Source organism: Varanus komodoensis, unplaced genomic scaffold, assembly GCF_004798865.1.
Source record: "Varanus komodoensis strain SLA01 unplaced genomic scaffold, ASM479886v1 scaffold39, whole genome shotgun sequence".
Classification (NCBI taxonomy): domain Eukaryota; kingdom Metazoa; phylum Chordata; class Lepidosauria; order Squamata; family Varanidae; genus Varanus; species Varanus komodoensis.
The window spans coordinates 71997-92700 of NW_025335922.1; the positions used below are offsets into that span (position 1 = coordinate 71997).

At 44.7% G+C, this 20704-nt stretch overlaps 1 protein-coding gene across 1 annotated transcript in view; it reads left to right on the forward strand.

The window, feature by feature from the left end:
* The first annotated feature begins 951 nt into the window (after nt 1-951).
* Nucleotides 952-20704, forward strand: part of NPTXR (neuronal pentraxin receptor) — a 26104-nt gene continuing 6351 nt past the window's right edge. The window contains exon 1 of the mRNA XM_044441139.1: nt 952-1626. Coding sequence (XP_044297074.1) covers nt 991-1626 — 636 coding nt within the window. The 5' untranslated portion in view covers nt 952-990. The remainder of the gene's footprint in view (nt 1627-20704) is intronic.

Below are 20704 nucleotides of genomic sequence, written 5' to 3' on the forward strand. Positions count from 1 at the left end.
TGTAAGTGCAAGGTTCCAGTGCCAGCACAGAGAGTGTTCATCCAAGAATTCTATCATGAACATTTTGGGTCTTATAGCAAATATGTTTATTTATTGGTAATTTATTGGCTAATTTACTGGAGAAATGGAAGGTACATTAGCTGGCAGATAGCCACCACCACCACCACCATTTTTTGGGGTAGTTGATGAATCCCAGGAAATCAGAACCTAGTTTCTGCCCTGGTTAAGTAGAAAGCATTGTCAAAATGCTAATTATTGTCAAAATTATTATTGAAATATATGCAGAACAACCTGATGAAATAGAACCATATGAATAATAACAGCTCCCAATGGGTTCGGTATAATTTTTAGTCATTTCAATGGGTCAACTCAAAGAAGGATTACACCTAGATGCATCCTTATCAGACACTCACAGCCAGTTTCCTAATCATCCTTTGCCCGTGAATTTGATGGAAAATAAATCCACAGAGGGTTAAAAGTTTCTTGTTCCCCTTTCAGAAAAAAGGGGCTGTTATCAATGCAGTTGCAGGGCAAATAGTCTTTTCCTTCTCCTTTCCCTCCTTTTCCTTCTGGAAAGGCATCCCATGGCGATAAGAAGAGGAAAACGAAGGCAGCGGTCCTGCCACTTCTTCAAGGAGGCTCGCTCAGTCCTTCTGGCACGGAAAGGGTTACGGCGAAGGAGTCGGAGGGGCCCAGCGGGGAAGAGCTGGTGACGTTCCCGTCCTCTCGCTCCAATCAAGATATAATCAACAGCCCTGCTTCAAGTGGCAGAAAGCAGCGAGGGCTTCTCGCTGGCAGCCCTTCCCAGCTTTCCTTGCCGCTGGCTGGCTCCCCGGGCGCCTTCTGCCCGCCACTGCGCGCCGCTTTCCGCCTTCCCTCCCCTCCCTCCTCGGTCCCCCAGCCCATCCTTGGGCTTTACCATTTCTCCTGGTTCCTGACCCCCTGGAAGCTGCCACCCTGAAGTTTCTGGTGGTGCTCCTGGCCGCAGGGATGCTGGCTTTCCTTGGTGCAATCATTTGCATCATCGCGACCGTCTTCCCTGCGGCCAACAGCGGCAGAGCTCTCCAAGGTGCCGACAATGGCTCCAACGCCGCGGCCGCTGCCCTGCTGCCCGCCGCCGCCGCCCCGGCGGACAAGACGCTGGGCGCTCTCCATGGTGCTGGCGAGAATCCCTACGGGGGGTTCTCGGCAGGCCCCCAGGACTCGCTGCTGGACCTGCTGGCCAGCGCCCGGCCACAGCAGCACCAGCAGCTCTTCAGCCGCTTCCTGTGCACCCCGCTGACGGTGGAGTGCCCATCGGAAGGAAGCCCCCAGGGGGACAGCCCGGGCGCGGCAGCGGCAGCCAGCGAGGAGCTCTTCTTCCTGCAAAGCACGGCTGAGCAGCTCAGGCAGACGGCCCAGCAGCAGAAAGAGCAGATCCTCACGGACCAGGAGACCATCCGGGAGCTGACCACCAAACTGAGCCAGTGCGAGAACGGGCTGGAGCTGAGTTTCCAGGATAGCCCTGCGGTCTGGGGTGACCACAGGCAAGACACCATGGGTGATCTACCCTGGGACTCGCCGGCCATGATCCAAGAACTCGAGGAGGCCGTCAGGGTGCTGAAAGACAGGATCGACAAGATTGAGGTAAAGGAGTCGCCCATCGTCGCCTATCCCTGCCTTTCCCAGTTTATCTTTCCCCCCACTTGCATTCCCTTCCCGCAGCCTTTTACAAGGCTTGCAGGCTCCTTACCTTTCCCCTATGCCACAGTCAGAGGTTACTATTCTACAGCGTCAGGCACTTGCAAGCCTATGAGTAAGCAGTGGCTAGGCAAGACTCACCAGAAGGAAGCCAGAGTTTAGCCAGGTGGCGAAGATAGAAATGAAGCCAGAGTCTGCAACCCACTTCCAACACAACAAGGGGACAGATGGTAACTTCACAGTTAAAAATGAATTAACTTCTGAGTAAATGCTGCAGAGAGGGTGATGGACACATAGTTTTCCATGTTGGCTTCTCTCACCACCTTTCTTCATTCATCCTCCCCCAACCCCAGCTGATCCTACCTGATTACTAGAATATTTTAAGCAAAAAGCAAGTCTATTCCAAAATTGGAACCCCAAAACAAAAACATAAGTTATATTCCCAACAAGGATAGGATATTGGTTTTTGAACACCCTACCCTGTTTTCTTGTGTTCAGGGGCGGGGGTGGCATTTTAGTTCATATAATTTGATATAATTTAATCAGAACTTTGATACATGTTCTGGTAAATCACTTGGCTCTAGCTGGGCAGGAAGTGACTGTCTTGCTTTGGGACTTGGGGATGAAGGATGACCGTGTGCATATGGAGAGAGGAGGAAGAATACACGGCTGGCACGCTGAGTGTAGCTGTGTAAATTCCATTAAACCATCTCCTCTTATTGGATCACAAGGGATAGTTATTATGGACTACATATAGAAATATTTATAGGTGCAGAGGAATGGACAAGTGGATGGAGATTTTGAAAAGCAACAACACCCCATAAAAATAGACATGTGCTTGCTACTTCATTTAGACTACCATCCCACCACCCAAAGCCACATTGTCCCCAGGCAATATAAAATCTTTAGAAAGCATTGCATTTTCAGCTACATTTTAATTAATTCTCAGGAGACAGAGCTTTCTATGCTTCCATTGAAATACTATATATTATGAAAAGATCTAGAGGGCATTTTACATATTATAGCATCTGATAATAGAACAGTATTCTGAAACCAAATTTTGTCTTAACAGGTTCCAATCAAATTCAGTTTTGCTTTGGACTATAATTGCTCCCATCCCCCACATTTCTAGTTTTGGATATGTGTTAATCGGTTGGAAAGTTTTTTCTTTTTTAATTTCCTGTGGTGCAGCATCCTTTACTTTCAGTACTCCCAGTGAGCTACTCAGGGCAATAAAACTAACAAAAGAAGTTTTCAGAGACAGATGCAGTCAGTCATTTTTCTGCAGTAGAACTGTTCCTAAGAGGAGGTCTATTGAAGTAAATGACATGATTTTATTCCATTATACACTTCTAGACTGCACATAATATTACCACCAGCTAATGTCAAGTGATAATTGAATCTGGCTCTAAATAATTTGTCTTTTTGTTTGTGTGCTTGTATTTTATTTTATTTTTTAAAAATAATTTACAGAAAGCTGTCTAGGAAAGCAAGACATTGTTTCACATTTCTGTGCATAGAAGAGATTGGCCCAAGGGTATTTTTCCTGCTTTCTTTCCAATATTAGCACACAGCTTGGAATCCTTGCCCCAGATTTCTTTGCCTTGTCTGATTACTACTGGATGAGAGCGAATCTCACACAAAGAGAAGTAGCTATGGCTGATGTTCCCCTTGAGAGATAGTTTGTATTTTATTATTCTGCATAAAAGAGAGAAGGGGGGGAAAGAAGCTTAGACTCCCATGTTCCTTGGGTAGGTTTTGAATAGCTGATGCTAAGATCAGATTACATGCATACATCTATCAACACTGCAAGTTCCAAGGATTTGAACACCCTTGTGGGACCCATCTCTCAGTGAGTCTTCTAAGTACTTTTGTCACCAACTATTAATATTCCTTATTCTCTTTCTCAGCATTTTCTTGCTTGACAGGGAGAGAGCCAATGAGTATATAAGCAGGGACACCTCCTCCTCCTCTTTCTCACCAGCACCATTGTCGTCTGGGCCAGAGTGAAAGGCAGGTGAACCAGGGCTGGCCAACCCATAAAGCACAGTGAGGTGTCCACATGAGGTGGCAGAGCTGGAGGAGTAGATGGCATTGTGCCACTCCCCATACCAGTTTCCAGCCCAGGGGGCCCACTACCACCTCCTGCGGGTGCTTTAGAAAGTCCCAGAAGCTTCTTTGCCAATGTGGCATTTGCTGGAAAAGGAGTGTAGCTGTCAGGGCTGTTTGGGACAGCAGCTGTGGGACTCAGGATCTACCATGAGATCTTGGTCATGTCCCACAACATTTCATGAGATCTCAGACAGATATTGCAACATTGCCCAAGGAGTCCTGCACTGAGATTGGACCTGATGGATTTACTGGCTCTTTCAACTCTACTTTTTTATGATTCTATGATTCAGTCTTGGCTGTATACCAAGACATCTCACAAGAACTTGGGCATGTTCCAAGATCTTGTGAGAACCCTTGCATGATGGCAAAGGTAAACAGAGGACAGATGGATATGTAGCAGAAGAACAACAGGGAGGGAGTCAGGGAGGATTGGGCAGCAGCAGAAGTTCGGTTTCAGGTGGCAAGAGAACTTGCACCAGGCCTGAGGTGAACAAGCAAGATGCAGTGGTGAAGGGCAGGAGTAGCTCCAGGAGATTCTTGACGGTGGGCCCCTGCTGGGGCATGGGCCCCTGTCAAGTACCCGACCATTCTTTCCATGGATGCCAGCCCTTCTTATGAAACATATTTGCACACATGCACTTCTACATCAAAACATGGCTTTGGAGTTCTTTCCTTCGTCCGGAGCTCAGTGCTGAGCCTAGGAGGAATCTGTGCCTGCTACACTGGAGTTCACAGTCTTCCATTTTAACTGAAGCTATTATACCATAATGTGCAATCCAGTTTCCCATAATAATCACAAAAAAGAGAGATCTGGTGACACAGGTGATACTGTGATTGAACCTTCATGATGAATTCCTGTGAAGATTTGTGAAATCTGTACTGATCATGGGTACTGAGTGCAGACACAGCCTGCCTGTGCATTTACACAATCATCTTCAGAGTCCATTGTCACAATTCCTACATCACCCGAAAGGGTGGCAGATAGCCTCTGGAGGCAGGGCCTTCTTGGTGGGGTGCCCAAATAATAAAGTGCTCTCCCAGGAAAGTCAAAATAGATTCCTTTCCAGGGTCAAAGAATTTTTTTTCTGGTTTTCATAAGCATTTAATTTTTAACTTATGATATATGTGTTTTCCATGTATGTCACTACTGTTTGATTATTGTATTTTTATCTGTTTCTATATATTTCTTTTAACAATTTTTGTAAACCACCTTATATAAGTTTTTATATGAAGGGTGGGGTATAGAAATTCATAAACTAAATAGCCCACCTTATTCCATTATAAGACGACTTGGTTCAATCCAGGCTTCTGGGAGTTCTGTTCCTTCCAAAAATAGGAGAACGCATAATGGATGAAGCAACCCTTGGCAGAGCACATTAAGGGTGTCTCTTTTGTGGATTCCATCAGGCCCAGCTGCAAGCTAAGCTATATGGATAGGGGCATTAAAAATTCAAGTTAGAGAGACTGGCATATTTGTTAATTATTAATAATAATCATGCCTAGGGCTTATCAAAATGTTGAACCTAAGTTTATAAACCTACTTTCTTACTCCCTTCGACTACATTCTTGAAAGAACATTAGTCTTTATGTAGTGAAGTGTAACAATCTATTGAATAGAGATTGCCTTGTGTACGTGGGTTATGTATTTATTTGGGGCAGTGAAGTAATATATGTCCCCAACAGTCACTAAATGGCAGCACTGATTGATCATTTCTTTCATATAGCATTACTCCATCAAAGGGTCTCTTTCTTAACAGTAGAAACAGCCCTTATAGTTCATGAGACTGACTTGCTCTCAAGATATCTGGAAGACAGCTTCAGCTATTGGGTGATATAGAAATTAAATAAATAATAAAATATAAAACGGAAGTTGACATACACCCCCCCCACACACACACACACATGCTGACTGGGTTCAGACAACATGATAATCCACACTCAGGTTTGAGTGTGGGTTGTTGCTGAACCATGGCTTGTTACGAACCTAAGGAAAGCCACGCTGGATCAGACCAAAAGTCCCTCTAGTCCAGCACTCTGTGCACACAGTGGTAAGCCAGCTGCCCACAGGATCTCTTAAGCAGGATGGGTTCCAGACCTCTGCCTGCCCAAGCTCCTCAGCAGTGGTGATGCAGGCATGTCACCTCCAGTAGAGAAGGAGGCACATAGCCAGGGAGGCTAGCAGCAACTGATAGCCTCCCTCCTCATGGATCTGCCCAATCCCGTGGGAAAGCTTACTCACCCCTTTTCTAAGCTGAAGGGTCCTAATTGCTGTAGCCACTCCTCATAAGGGTGCTGCTCCAGCCCCCTGACCATTTTAGTTGCTCTTCTCTGTATGTTTTCCAACCCAGTAATGTCCTTTTTTAGATAAGGCAACCAGAACAGAACACAATATTCCAGGTGTGGAATAAAGATTTGTATAAGGGAAGTCAGATTTTGGCAGTTGTGTTTTCTATTCTGTTCTTAATTATGCCTAGCATAGAATTTGCCTTCTCCACAGCAGCTGACCACTAGGCCAACATTCTCATCAAGCTGTCCACCACTACCCCAAGATCTCTTTCTTGTTCAGTCACTGCTAGCTTGGATCTATTAACATATACTAAGAGTCGGGATTTTTTGACCCAACATGCATGACTCTGCATGTGCTTATATTGAGTTGCATTTGCCATTTTGATGCCCATTCTCCCAGCTTGGAGAAGTCCCTCTGGTGCACCTCACAGTCCCTTTTGAATTTAACTGCCTTAAACATTAGTGTCATCAGCAAACATGGCCACTTCACTACCCACTCCTAATGCCAAATCATTTATGAATGGGTGGAAAAGCACTGGTCAAACTACAGAACTTTGTGAGACAGGGTTCAAAAAGCCAGGGGCAGCCTGTACACATTCACTGTTTTACAGTTTTTACTTTGAGCTGATTCGTGAAGTACTCTGAGGTTCTTTAGCATTTTACAAAGGATAAATTCTGATAGGGTCCCTTAATGAAGAATTCAGAAGAACACCAACTAAATAGTAGATCCATGGGTAGATTTTCTATTAAAACATTTTCTGTGTTGCAGATATATAGAAGCAATATATAATCTAGCCAAACTGCAGTGAGATCCCACTGTGTTTAATAAGGCTTTCTCACTAATCTTTCTTCTTTTATATGCAACATTCTTCACCTTGTTGGCCTTCTGCCTGAAGCTTGCTGGCTAATGAATGCTGAGAGTTGTAGGACTTATTTCTATCTAAACTCAAATAGGATTTCTCCCTAAAAATTTTTATTACTTCTTCCTTTTTAAAGGCTTGCTCCTCTTTTTGTTTTCTGATCTGGGTTCACAGGTGGGAGGAAGTTATTTCCTGACTAATACAATTGTCAGCAAATCAGAACTGTGGAAACCCGCCTTCCCTGGGGCCATTTCTGGATCAGGACATTGTACATATGTCTCAACTGCAATGAATGTATTTCTGCAGTAGGTTCACTGCTGAATTGATTTATGTCTCTACACAGCCTTGCAAAGTTTCCTCCATTAGCCAGAGCTTGATGCCAGGCCCAGGCTGAATCCCTACCTAATATATCTAGTTCCAGGGACTCCTAAGGACAGAGACCACACTTTTGTGTGGATCCCTGAGTCCCATAAAGCATAGGTTAAAAAGAAAGGTCTGAGGATAACAAAGGTTTAGTGGTAACATTGGGTTGGATCCAGGTTTAATCATGCTTAGAGCTGACCCACTGAATTCAGTGGGATTTAAAATTGGTCGTGATAAAATAAATTTATTTAACTGACTTCAGTAGCTCTACTCCAGCACTGTCTGGCTCCAGCCCAGTATTTATCCCCTAAATAAAGACATTGTCCTTTTCTTTCCTGCCTGTTTACTGGAAGGCAGACATATTTTTGGGCATCCCCATTTTCTGCCTTTCCAAGACCACCAGTTTCCATTTCTGCTCAGTTCACTGAACAGGGTCAGGCATGACATAAGAAGTCACTCTGGTCATCAGTCTCTTTAATGGTCCATACTCTGTACTGGTGCATTTGGGTAGTCAAATGTTGCTTTTCCTCTACCCCCAAATTATCCTAAAACTTGGCAGCTAAACTCATAAGGCAGGTATTCCTAATCATTCTTTCAGCTTGCTAGCTGCAGAGAGTTATCAAAACACTGTGTTTCATCAAAGGTAAAGCCCCGGATATTCAGTGAAAAGTGCTCTTTGGTTCAGAATATTGAACCTTTTTCAGTCTGAGAAATGAATTCTGTTTTGAAGATATTCTTGGGATCCACCTTCCTGTGGTGGGTGGGGCTAAAGATAAAAGGGGCAGGGCTAAAAAGACCACCATATTGTAGCTCAAAGCTCTTCTGGCCAGCAACTAAGCCTTATGGGAGACATTTCCCACTTTTGCAATGCTTGTGTATTTGCATGGGAGGACTGCACAGAATTCAGGAAACTTTCAAGCTATTGGTGGTTGAGGACACACCCCCTGCCACGGGGTGGGACTTGTGGAAAGGAAAGGGGTGTGTCTTTCAGAGGAATGTTGGAGGGCGAGACTGGGACTCCAGGAGGGCAGGATTTGGCCCCCAGGTTTGTAATTCTGCATCACTGCTCTTGCAGTTCAGGAACACCTCCCTTGGTTCTTCAAACAACACTACCACACCCACCTCTCTGTGCAAGGGATCTTACTTTCCAGTGGCATGTTGCTCCTCTTCTGCCTGGCCTTCCTTCCCAAAAGGACAATAATCTCTTTTCTGGTGGAGCATGAGCTTAAACTACACCTTACCCACTAATTCCTGTTCTATTTCAGTAGGTTCATTTTAGATAGGCTCGATCCAACTTGATGTTTGATGGTAATGTTGTTTCAATATGTGATTGGTTTGTAATAAATGAATTTGCCTGTTGCTTGGCTTTTATAGGTTATTAAGTTATTCAGAGTCCAAACTAGATTATGCCATTGTATGGAATGGCATGAATATTCCATACTGAACTAAGTGAGACCAACTAACTAGCTCTTGCTTTGTTGTGGCTGTTCCTTCCAGCAATTAGGGAAATATATGTGTGCCTATCCAACATTCACACATTTAAATTGTAGAATTCTCTTCCCTGCTCACCACATTCAACCCTTATATTTTCCAGAAGGAGAGCTTCTTGATCAGTGATAGAATTTCCAAGCAATCTAAATCATAATGTTTTATTGTTTTCATAGCACTCTGGAATGGTTCCCAGACATACTTCTCAGGAACCTTTAACAATCCATTAAGAAAGAACGATATGATTATTTGCAGGAATCTAGAGAACAACCCTTTAAGAGAAATCACTGCTATTATTCCCACTGTTGTCCTTGCAGACATGGGACAGAGATTAGTGGCTTGTTTGTTTATAGCCTAAGCAAGATTTATTTATTTATTTTCAGAGGGGTTTCTATAACACTTTTCACTTTAATAAATTCCCTAATTACAAAAGACAACAACTTGTTAAATTACCATAAAAACAGTCAATAAAACTGTGACTAAACAACAGAATCTTTAACAGCGTGCTTGCAATGCCTCAGGTCAGGAAATGCCTAGGCAAATGAATGTGTCTAAAAGACTGCAGTCCCCATACCTCAGTAACAGAAAACGTTCCTTGAATGCTGATGATCCCAAGTTTGATTCTCAGTAACTCCTGGTAGTGTTGGAAAAACTCCTGAGACCTGAAGCCCTGGAGAATCATTGCTGCTGGTCCATCTTTACAATACTGAGCTAGATGGTCCAGGAGGCTGTCTCAGTGACTGGGTCCAGACAGCACAACAAGCCATGGTGACTTTTTACCACTGTTGCTCTGCCATGTTGCCTGAACCCAGTGGTGGTATTTCACCATGGTAAATCTGGTACTTAAAAATCACAAGAAACAACAGTTGGTTTTCTTCCACCATGGTTTGTCATGTTGTCCAAATCAAGAATTGTGGTTTCCACAGTTCTGGTATGCAGCTACCACAGAGTTCCCTGGGAAGAGCAGTCCCTCTGGGCACTGCTTCAGCCATCTGACTTCTGCTTCTCTGCCTAGTAACAGATGAGCAGACCAATGAGGAAAAGGCAGGCAATGTAGGTAGCGAGTGATGCAGCCTGGGAATAAATCTGACACATGGTGACTGATGGGATATGTGCCAACCACAAGAGGACAGAGTCAGGAGGATGGAAATCTTGATAATGTGGAAACCATTTGATCATCTGTTGGGCAGAACATGGTACCCCTCCCCCCCCCCGCAGACTGTGGTAGCCATGCTTCTCATGTTGTGTGAAGCCAGCCAGTATGAGGGCGTGTCCTATGTTCCTATATAATGGGGAGATGATCCTACATGGTGAATGCCATAGGGACTCTTCCACACCACAGCCAAACAAAGATCAATAGGCCACAGTACAGGGAGTACAGCCTCCCACTAAGGCACCCTAAGACACTGGTCAGCCTCTAGGAGAGAAAGCAGTTTCCCAGATCACTTGGATCTGGGCTATTTAGAGCCTTATAAACCAACTCCATGAATATAGATTGGGAGCTAATCAGCAGCCAGTGCAGAGCTTTCAGCATAGGAGACATTTATGGATAATAGAAAGCTCTACTCAGCAAGCCAGTGGCACCTTCTACACCAAATTCAAGGGCAGCCTGACAGAAAGCACATTGCAATAGTCCAGTCTTGAGGTTACCAGTTCATGGATCACTGCAGCCAAGCTATCTCTGACCAGGAACTGTTCTGACTGCCCTGCCATCTGAAGTTGATAATAGGCTCTCTTTGACACCAAGGCCACTTGAGTTTCCAGTGACAGATAGGAATCTATTTGTCCCTACACAGAACCTCTGCTTGTTTTAGCTACCTAAGGAATCTCTACAGAGATAGGATGCATTTCATAAATTGGAACCTTAAGTTTGGTTCAGAAGCTGCAGTTCAAGAAGAATTTGGCAGCTCACACATCGCTTTTGGTATATAAAGCCTTTAACAACTTGGGGCCAGGTTATCTGAGAAAGCACCCCTGTCCCTTAGCAGCTTCCTTGGTCACTGAGGTCACTGGATGAGCCAACTGTGGTGGCTTTGTATGGACCTGCAGTCCATTTGGAGTTGCCTGGGAGTGCAGCCCTTAGTGTACTGGTTTCCTCTCCAGGGAACTACCTCTTGATGCCAGCCAAGCAGGCTTTACTCTTGAGGCTGAAGACATTTTATTTAAACAAGCCTTTCCCTGACTGACCAGCCATGGTTGTACTGGAACCATTATACAGGTTTTAAGCCTGTATTCTCATTCTTAATTTTCCTTTTATGGTTCACCACTGACATTGATGTACAGCACTATATAAATTGTACAAATACATTATAGGTCCAAGCTGATTCATAAGAGGCCAATAAAAGTTGGCAATAGGCTGTGAGACAGTATTCCCCTTTACTACATCTGGCAAATCCAAATTGGTTGAATTTGCTGGGGGCAGCGGCTGATGGTTTTGCAGATCCTTTAGTACCTGACTTTTTCTTACAAAAATATGTGTGGCAATTATTTGACAATGAAAGAAAGTAAAATAGGCTCACCCTGCAAAAGCACAGCAAAAACGCAGCCCTCTCCCCTCCCCTGCACAGCCCTCTTTTCACTCCAGATGCTGACATTTCACATGATTAATATTACCTGGCATATTTCAATCTTTCTGATGGCTTGGCAGCCAAGAAGCATAAGCAAACCCCCACTCTCCACCCTCGCTTCAGCAGATGGGAAATTATGAGCTCATCCAACAGTCTTTAAATATGCATTGTGAACATTTTCTCCCCCCCCCCCGCCCCAAATATTCTGTTATAAATACCTCCCACCCCACATTACTTTCAAGAAGATAATTGGGTAGAGGGAAAAAAGGCTTCAGGCCATGAGATCTGAAGAATATTAAGTTCCCTGGTAATTACACTGCAGGCTCAGGGAGGGGGAAATACTTGACCTGCATAGTCCTCATCAAGGTGCAAAGAAAAAACAAACCCCCAGACCACATCCCTTTAGCTTTGCTTTGTGAATTCAGCCTCCTAGCATTGCTCAGTTCTTGGGTAACTACATCTGGCTTTGCAAAAGAGCTCAGGAAGGTTGTGTTTGACCCCAGAGGCTTACTAATAGTCCTCCTACTGAGAATACAAAAGATGTTACCAAAGGCGTGCCATTGACTATCACTTTGACCTTTCTTTTCTTACTGAAAATGGGCCAGTTAAGTCTAAGAAAGTTTCTCTCTTTGGAAAATGGGGCAACACACTGCTATGCCCTTTTCTAAGGATGAAGCCATCTGCACAGCACAGGTGATGCTCTGTGTAATGATGTTTCTTGCATGCCTTTTGCTTGCTTACTGTCATAGACAGAGTGTTGTGCATTTCCTTGAAGCACTGAGGAAGCTGGGGACACCAACTGAGAGACAGAGTGCATCTCTAAGTTCCAACTTCAACTCTCCCTGGGGCTAGAAGGAACCCTTGCCTGAACCCATGAGCAGCTGGATGGATTGACTCAGTAGAAGACAATTTTTATGCTTGTTGAAAATATGACCAAAAGACAAGCAGGTTTTTAGCTCTTAAGATCTGAAGACAGAATGAAGTGTATAGATAAGCCTGGTGAAACTGGGAAGAGGAGCTGGTATTGTGGTGGGGCTCAGTTTGCTGCAAGGCTCTTGGGTCTTCCTCATCTCTAACGGTAGATATGTTTATATGGCTGTATTTACATAATGTATAGACACTAGCTTGCCTTAGGGCAGAAACTGGCTTATATTGGTTCTTTGGGCACAAAGGATTCATAGTCCAGATTCAGAACAGTAGAGTTGGAAGCTGTCTATAAGGCCACTGAGTCAAGCCCCCTGCTTCATGCAGGACTCCAAGTTAAAGCATCCCTGATGGATGGCTGCCCAACTGCTTCTTAAATTCCTTCAGTGTGGGAGAGCCCATAGCCTCCTTGGTCAATGCAGTACTGCTCTAACAGTAAGGAAGTTTTTCTGGCTGGCATCTGGCTTCCTGTAACTTGAATCCATTACTGGGTGCCCTCACACTGGCACAATTGAGAAGAAATTCTGCCCCCCCCCCTTTGTGTGACAGCCTTTCAAGTACTTGAAGAGTGCTATCATATCTCCACTCAGTCTTCTCAAGGCTAAATATACCCAGTTCTTTCAATCTCTCCTCATAGGGCTTTGTTGCCAGACCTCATATCATCCTTTTCATTCTCCCCTGAATCATAGACCTAATGGTCATAGACTCTCCACAACAGCCAGTTTGGTGTTTCTGTTGGAATGATGTGCTAAGGCAGCTGTCTCCAGTCTGATGCCTTTCGAACATTTTGATTACAACTTCACCATACCTGACTGGTGGCCATGTTTTCTGGGACTGATAGAAGTTGTACTTCAAAACATCTGGAGGGTGCCAAGTTGGGCAAGGCTGATGTAGGACATACTTTGAATGAACAACTGGCATCTTCTCTGAAAGTTTGCAACGCAAGTACAAACGATGTCAGAATAGCTGTGGCCAAGATTGAGGTATCTATCGACCTATGTATGAGGTGTCTATTGGGCAGAAGGAAATCTCCAGATGTTTCAGGCTTTGGCTCCCAAAAGCTACTATCGCTATGGGCAACATCTGGAAACTTACTTTCTGCCCAGTTCCTGATTGAGATGTAATGATAATTTAGCCAGATTTAGGGAAAAGGTGTGAGCATTTTGAAAGCTCATCTTCACACCTGGTTTGATGATTTAGTAGTATGGACATGTTGCAGAGCTGGAACCTAACTGGCAGAACATCTCATTTGCCTGAACTAACAAATTTATTCTACAAACATGAATTCTCATCCAACAGACATATGTGCCATTATGATTCTTTTAACTGGATAACCTGGGGATTTGACCTAATACCTTCAAAGTTTGTGTTACACCACAAAGCCATAGTTCCTGAGGGGATCTATAGCCACAATTTCATGTCTACCTGTAGATTACCCTCTTCCCGGATCAGGACCTCCAGGCAGGGGCAGACTACAAAGTAGACTTTAAGCATCCAACCTAGAAAGCAAATTATGAGTGCCATTAGTGGGCAGTGTTTAGATTTATATGGATCAGCTGTAATCAACAAATGTCCTAGCCATTACAAATGCAAGGAGACTATCAGGAGAAGCAGGGAAAGATGACAAAGACTCTCTACCTTTGGTTATCACAAAAGGGTAGTAATATCTGATTGCATAACATGAGTACTTGGAGTGTATAGGCAGAAATCTTGTTCATCTCCTTGTCTATGTCAGGACTGTGACCATCATTCACTAAAAATGATGGAAGACAGCATTATGGAGAGTTGAAGGAAGCAAACGGAACTGGAAATTCATTTGGCAAAATCTACAGAAAGGAGAAAGTAAAAAAAAAAAAATACAGAGACAGAAAATAGAAAGGGGGGGGGGGGGGGAAAGAACCCTTTCATTATTCAGTGTAGGACAGATTGTCTTGACGCCAACAACAGTAACAAAAGCCCAAACCCTTTCTTCTGTTAACAGATGGAGTCATACATTAAAACAGGGATGTGACATTTAAATCCAAAACTAGAACAATCAAAGGGTACAGCAGATATTATCTCTATACCCTTGTCAAAACCAGTGAGATTCAATGGATCAGAAAACCTCTCCAGCCATGTGGCAGCATTAATTGTAAAACAAATTTTAAAAGGAAGAAATGAAGGCCCAAACCACCAGCATGCAACAGAAAGACGAAGCTCTTATCAGATATCATGTCTCCCTCCAACATTCCCAGCTGGGGCAGGGGGCAGTGAAATGACTCTTCATCCTTTTGCATTTGTCGCTTTCACCACTCATGTCTCCCAATTTTCTCTTTTCATTGTGGATGCTGTCATTCTTTATCCAACGGCATCTGAACAGGCCACATTCTGTATGGCACACATCCCACAGAGAATAAGCCCTCATCTAATGGGGACAAAGCAAAGCAAAGAGGAGGACAGCTGGGACTGAAGACCGGAAGAATCCTCCTAATGGTTTCTAACTGATTCCATTTCATCTGGAACAGTCTCTTGGGGGCACAGTATGAGTCTCTGAGTTGAAAAAAATTAGAACTGGAACAGTGCCATTCACCAAAGAAAACAATCCAGAGTTCCATCCTGGCAGGGGAGAGTAGATGACCTAACTAATATATCTCTTCCATCATTAATTCCTATGATTCAATGATAATAAAAGTAATTGAACCTTCTTTTATTTGCCCCCTGCTGAAGGAAGAGATAGCAAAACACTCAGCAGGGAGACTAAGAACCACAGTTGCCCTCCTCTCATCTCCTGTTGGAAGTATTTTCCTGTCAGTTCTCTCCTTGTAAAGGGTACCATCCAAATACTTTTATTCTACACAGAGTGCTCCACGCCTCATTCTGCACACAGAGATGCCTTGGTCAAACTGGCACTTCAGGGGGTGAAAACCTGTATTATAATTAATATTATTACAAATCATAAAAGACCCATAGTTAAACTGGAGCAACTGAGCAAGATGTTCTCATGCCAGGCATAACACTGCTCTTTGTCATAGCAGAAGAGAAGTGGGCATGGAGGCAGGTTATCTGATGTCACCCAGTTCTTGTTGGCCGGAAGGCTTCAGATGGTCATATGGATGAATAGAGTCAGGACAGGGGCCCATCTGTTTTGGTCCCTGCACTTTTGCATTGCACTTTGCTTGTTTGAGAGTTGGCTCATGCCTTATAATCTGAACAGATAACTGCCCATGAGTGGTCCACTTGTGTGAAGAGCAGTGCAATGTTGGATATATGGACTGATGTGCGATCTCTGTGGGATTGCTGTAGACCTCCATTATTAATTTACATGCTCCCAGACTGAGCTCTGGTATAAAAAAATAGTTTTGAGGACGGAGCAAAAAGGTTCCAAAGCTGAGCTCTGGAACCACCAAGAGGGGGCTAGAAGGGGTCTTAGGTGAGTGACTAGAATTGACAGCTGTTGCAGACACTGAGAGGTTTCTGATTATGCAGCACATCATTCCTGAGCTCATGTGTGAATTTAGATTGCAGCTTCCTCCAAGTCCTGAGGTCACATCACACATATACTGGCATGCCCCATCTCGACCCATCTTGGAGCATAGTCTGAGTATGTAGTGTGTATGCTAAGGCATGCTAACATATGAGAATACATGTATGCTAAAGTTAAGCAGCTCAGTTCCTGGTCAGTGCATCTAGTCAGTGCATGGATAGGATGCTACCTGGGAATTCCATGTAAGCTGCTCCAGAAAAAAGGATAATGAATGACTATGTTTCCAACATGCATTTCTCTGCACATCGCATGGCCATACCTCTGCATGCTGCACAGAGCTCAGCGCTTGCCAAAGGAATCAAATGGACCTGTCTTCCTCTCAGGTAGATGTGGAGGCCTGCTGTACAGTTTGCAGGTAAGATAGGCTCCTGTTTGCCCACCATGCATCTCTGTGGCAAGGATCTGGAAAGGAAGCATGTCCCTGAGAATGCAGTACAGCTGTGGAGGGGAAGGAGCGTGTGCTGGGCATGGGCATCCATTCCATGTATTGCAGTGATCTCCAGGGACACACAGAGTAGATAAACAGGATTGGCATTCTTGTCATGGTTGATGCAGGTCTGCGTTGATCAGACTTTTGAGGAAATTAAATTCCTTGTTCACACATAAATGCATGAGTGATTCTCAGTTTCCACATGATTGAAAGCCGTCGCGTGATTAAGCAGATAAAGATTCTGACAGCTGCTACAACCATCTCCTCAGAGTCTCCTTCCAGCACTTTCTCAGCGCTTTCTATTTGGATACCCTCCTTCTGCTTCTTGTAGGGAAGAACTCTGTTCCCACTAAGTGCGGAAGGCAGCAGGTACCACCAGAGAAGGAGCAGGCTGAATGAGCGAGTGGATGGGTGCAGGGTAGGTGATGATACTGAAACAGGGCTAGAAGGCAGCTCTCTGTAAAGAACTTCAGACATAAGAAGAACTGTGTTATATCTAGCATTGTGTCCATGCCATGGGGTCCCACAAGCAATGCGGGTGCAATGGTACCTCCTGCCCATGTTCCCCTGCAGCTGTTGTACACGGGCATAGCATCTCTGATCCAGAACTAGTAGCTGTTGATAGTCTTCTCTTCCATGAATTTGTTCAGTCCCCTTGTAAAACTGTTCAAATAGGTGGCCATCACTGCATCTTGCAGAAGTGAATTCTATAGCTGAACTATGCACTGGGTGAAGAAGTCCTTCCTTTTGTCTGCCTTGAATCTCCCACCAATCAGCTTGCCCAGGTTCCAGTGTTATGACATCTCTGTTTCCACTCTCTCCAAACAGTGCATAACTCTGTACGCTTCTATCACGTCTCCCCTTACTCACCTTTTCCTAAGTGAAATGATCCTAGCTGTTATAGCCTTTCCTCACAGGAGAGTTGCTCCAGACACTTGATCATTGTTTGCTGCTCTTTTTTGCACTTTTCCAGTTCTACAGCATACTTTTGCAGGTGCAGTGCCCAGAAATGCACACATCATTCCAAGTGTGGTCAGTCTTATCAGAACCCACAGCTATTACACTCACCCAGTGGCTGCTGATGGGGCAGATGATTCATGGGCTCCTAATAACCAGCACATAGACTGCAACTTGAAACAGTCCGATTCTCCTTACTCACTGCAGTTAGAATGATGCAGATATCTGGGCCCTCTGCGTAAAGGACCCTTGTAGAGCAGCAGCAGAAACGTTCCTGCTCTGCAAGCTGCCTTCTTTGGGAATTCAGTTGGTGGCTACCTGAGACAAGCCTTTATCCACAGGGACGCCACAGTGGTGGAACCATTTTCCCATGTGAGGCTTACATGACTTCCTTTTGGGACACCTTCCTGAGGAGCACAGTACTTTTCTGTTTCAAAGAATGTCTCAAATGGTGCAAAAGATTACTTTTGTTTTTCGGGGGTGATGCACTGTATCATGCTTTAGACGGAACATTTCACTGCTTTAACACAGCCTCCCCCAATCTAGTGCCCTCCAAACAAGGCAACCTGTTAGGGGCATTAGTCTTGCCCGTTGGGATGATAGGAGCTGCACTCCAACACAGTCAGGCTGTTTTAACAGACTGTTCAAAACTGTAACCTGCTTTGGGCCCTTGGCAGGGAGGAAGACAGGATCAAAATGAAAGAAGCAAATACGGCTTGGCTATCTGTAGTTGCAAATCTGGGCCAAGAATGGTATTTCAGAAATTTGGCTTGGGAGCCAGGCCTGGAGCCAGGCATAAAATCTGGGTAGCAAAGAGAAAGCCACCAGCAGCAAAGCTAACCGGGTGACTGAAGATTCTATGTCACAGACACCCAGACTAAGCGGTTAAGGCACAGAAACTAAAGAACAGTTGACAATACTGACCAATTCTAAATGAGCACCACCCAGTTCAGCTGAGTAGGTCATACTCTCAGATGCCCTCTCCCTGGGTAATGAATTAAGCTGTGATTATCCAAAGGTCTTTAGAGCAATGACCTCGCCCCAGGTCAATTTGGAACAAAAGAGCTGAACATAAGTGTGCCTTTTAGACACACTAATTTCCCATTAAAGAGACTCTGTTTTACACATTGATTTCAATGAATGCACTGAGAGGAGGAGTCAACAGCAAGGCTCATTGTTTGTTTGTTTGTTAGATTTATATCCCACCTTTTTCTTTTAAAGAACTCAGGGTGGTTTACATTATTCTCTCCTGCTGTTCTCAATTGTATCCCCACAACAACAACCCTGTGAGGTAGGCTGGGCTGAGAGGCAGTGACTGGCCCAAAGTCACCCAGTTGGCTCCATGGCTGAGCGGGGACTCAAACCTAGATTGCCTGAGCCCCCCCTTGCACTCTCAACCATGTCGCTTGCTCTGTGGTAGCACATAGCAGAGGTCGGCCAGGCCCTGTCTTGGTTCTACAAGAAGAAGTCCATGGGGGCACAGTTGGACAGCCTAGGCCAGGACTAAGACCTGAGACTTCCAGATGAGTGGACTGATTGCTTCCATGTCTCCAGGGCCAGAGGGTCTCTTCTAGGTTCCACCCCTTCCTTGAAGAATGAAAGGTCTTAAAGTGACAGGCCTCTAATTTGCAGCCCAGCCTTTTTCCACCTATTTTGACAAATTCTTCCAAGAGTTTTACCAAATTGACAGGGGGATGCAGCTTCCTGGTGTGGAGGTGGCTAGTTCATCAGGAAATTCTGACTTCAAGGGTACAGAGGTCCTGTGATGGTGTTCTCTAGCTCAAGAACCCCATAACAGATGGGCTTGTGTTCTAGATCAGGCCTAGACATGATGCTGGAGCCTTGGTTGATTTCCTGCACCTCTGCCTGCAGTGCCCTTGACGTACCAGAAACAGACGGTGCTTCTGTGATGAAATCAGCCCCAAGGCTGGTGTTCCAGATGGAGATCCCAATGGGGGGAATACAAGAATACAATTAGCTAAAGGGGCCAGGATTTGCTTGTTTTAGGTTTCTAGTTCACATGGAGGCTGCACCCACACATGTGTGGTTGTTTGGCCAGGTGCATGGAACAGGATGTAGATTTATTTGTTTATTTATGTGGAAGGTCTATCGTTCTTCTCCCACCAAGCTCAAGGTGGCAAGCAAAAGCAAAGTATATGCAAAATGAGTTTTATGATATTTGTTTTATCTTATACTTCTGGTTTTTATGCTGCATTAGCCTGCATGAGAGTTTTATCCTTTATGCATCCATCATCTTTTATTGTGAGCCACTCTGAGAACCTTGATTACAAGTGAACAGATTTGACTTCATGTGGGTCAAAATTGCCTTAGCTTGATATAGCAACAGCTTCAGATGCTGCAGCTGTCAGAGCCATCATATAAAGCTCATCAAAAGGGGCCCTCCTGGGTGTCCTAAAGTCACATCCAACTGGATGAGGAATGGGGCCTTTTGGTAGTGATGCCCAAGCTTTGGAATTCCCTGCCCAGAGATCTACCTCATCCCTTCCCTGATGGCTTCCCCTCTGGCTTTTAATGGCAGCAGTGATGCCTGTTTGGTCATTTGAAATTGTTGTCCCTATTGTTTTTATCTGCAGCACCTCTCCTGGTGTTCTAGTATTATCTTCCGTTTGTATGTTTTCTAAATGTTGCATTAAGTTATCCATAACAACAAGAGCTGTGTTTATGCATGCGGGTGTGTGAGTTTGCAGGGGGAGGACATTGAGTAGCTGCCCACGTTCCATAGCCACACGCCCCATGATGCCACAAAGCACAGCGTGCATTAAATTTAAATGAGCATAGTTAAACGTAGCTCGTATATAAGCAAGATTCAGCCCTTCTGGCACTTTATCGCCCCTGTAGCCTCTATTGTCATCTTTACTTACTTTAAAAAAATGGAGGATGTGCCAGTGGGGGCTGCATATTGCCCAATCTTGCTTTATTGACTTCTTTACATATCCCCATTTGTCCGCTGTCACCAAGACAAACACTGTCAGTCATTATGCATCAAGTGTGCGCATTTTGATGGGCCTTTTTCTTTTGGGAGCGGCAGGGGTGGGATTCGCAAAGAAGCTCAACCACTGCAGTTTTCCACAGATGTACCCTATTAACATAGACAGATAGACCCGGGCCTGCTTTTTCATCAGCAGGAAAGGCAACCCTACCCCTGCTCATCAGAGGAAATGTGCACCACATAATTATGAAGTGAGTCGCTCTAGCTTTAATTAGGAGGCCCCTAGGAGCGTTTCACTAAAATGCTGAGATGGGTTTCAATAACAGACATGTTTCTCCAGGCAGGCATTTGCTGGAATGAATGAGCACAGCAGGGGGAGTTGTGGAGGGCAGCCAGGCCCCAAGCCTTTTCACCTTCATTGCTCTCCTTCCGTGCAAGGCACTAAAAGAGACATCCAGTTCCCCTACATTGTGCTCACTCCTGCACAGCCAGTCCTTCTTCCCACCCCATCCTCTTCTTTCTTCTCCTTTCCCTGCTTTAGCCCCCACCAAGAATTGGCAGATC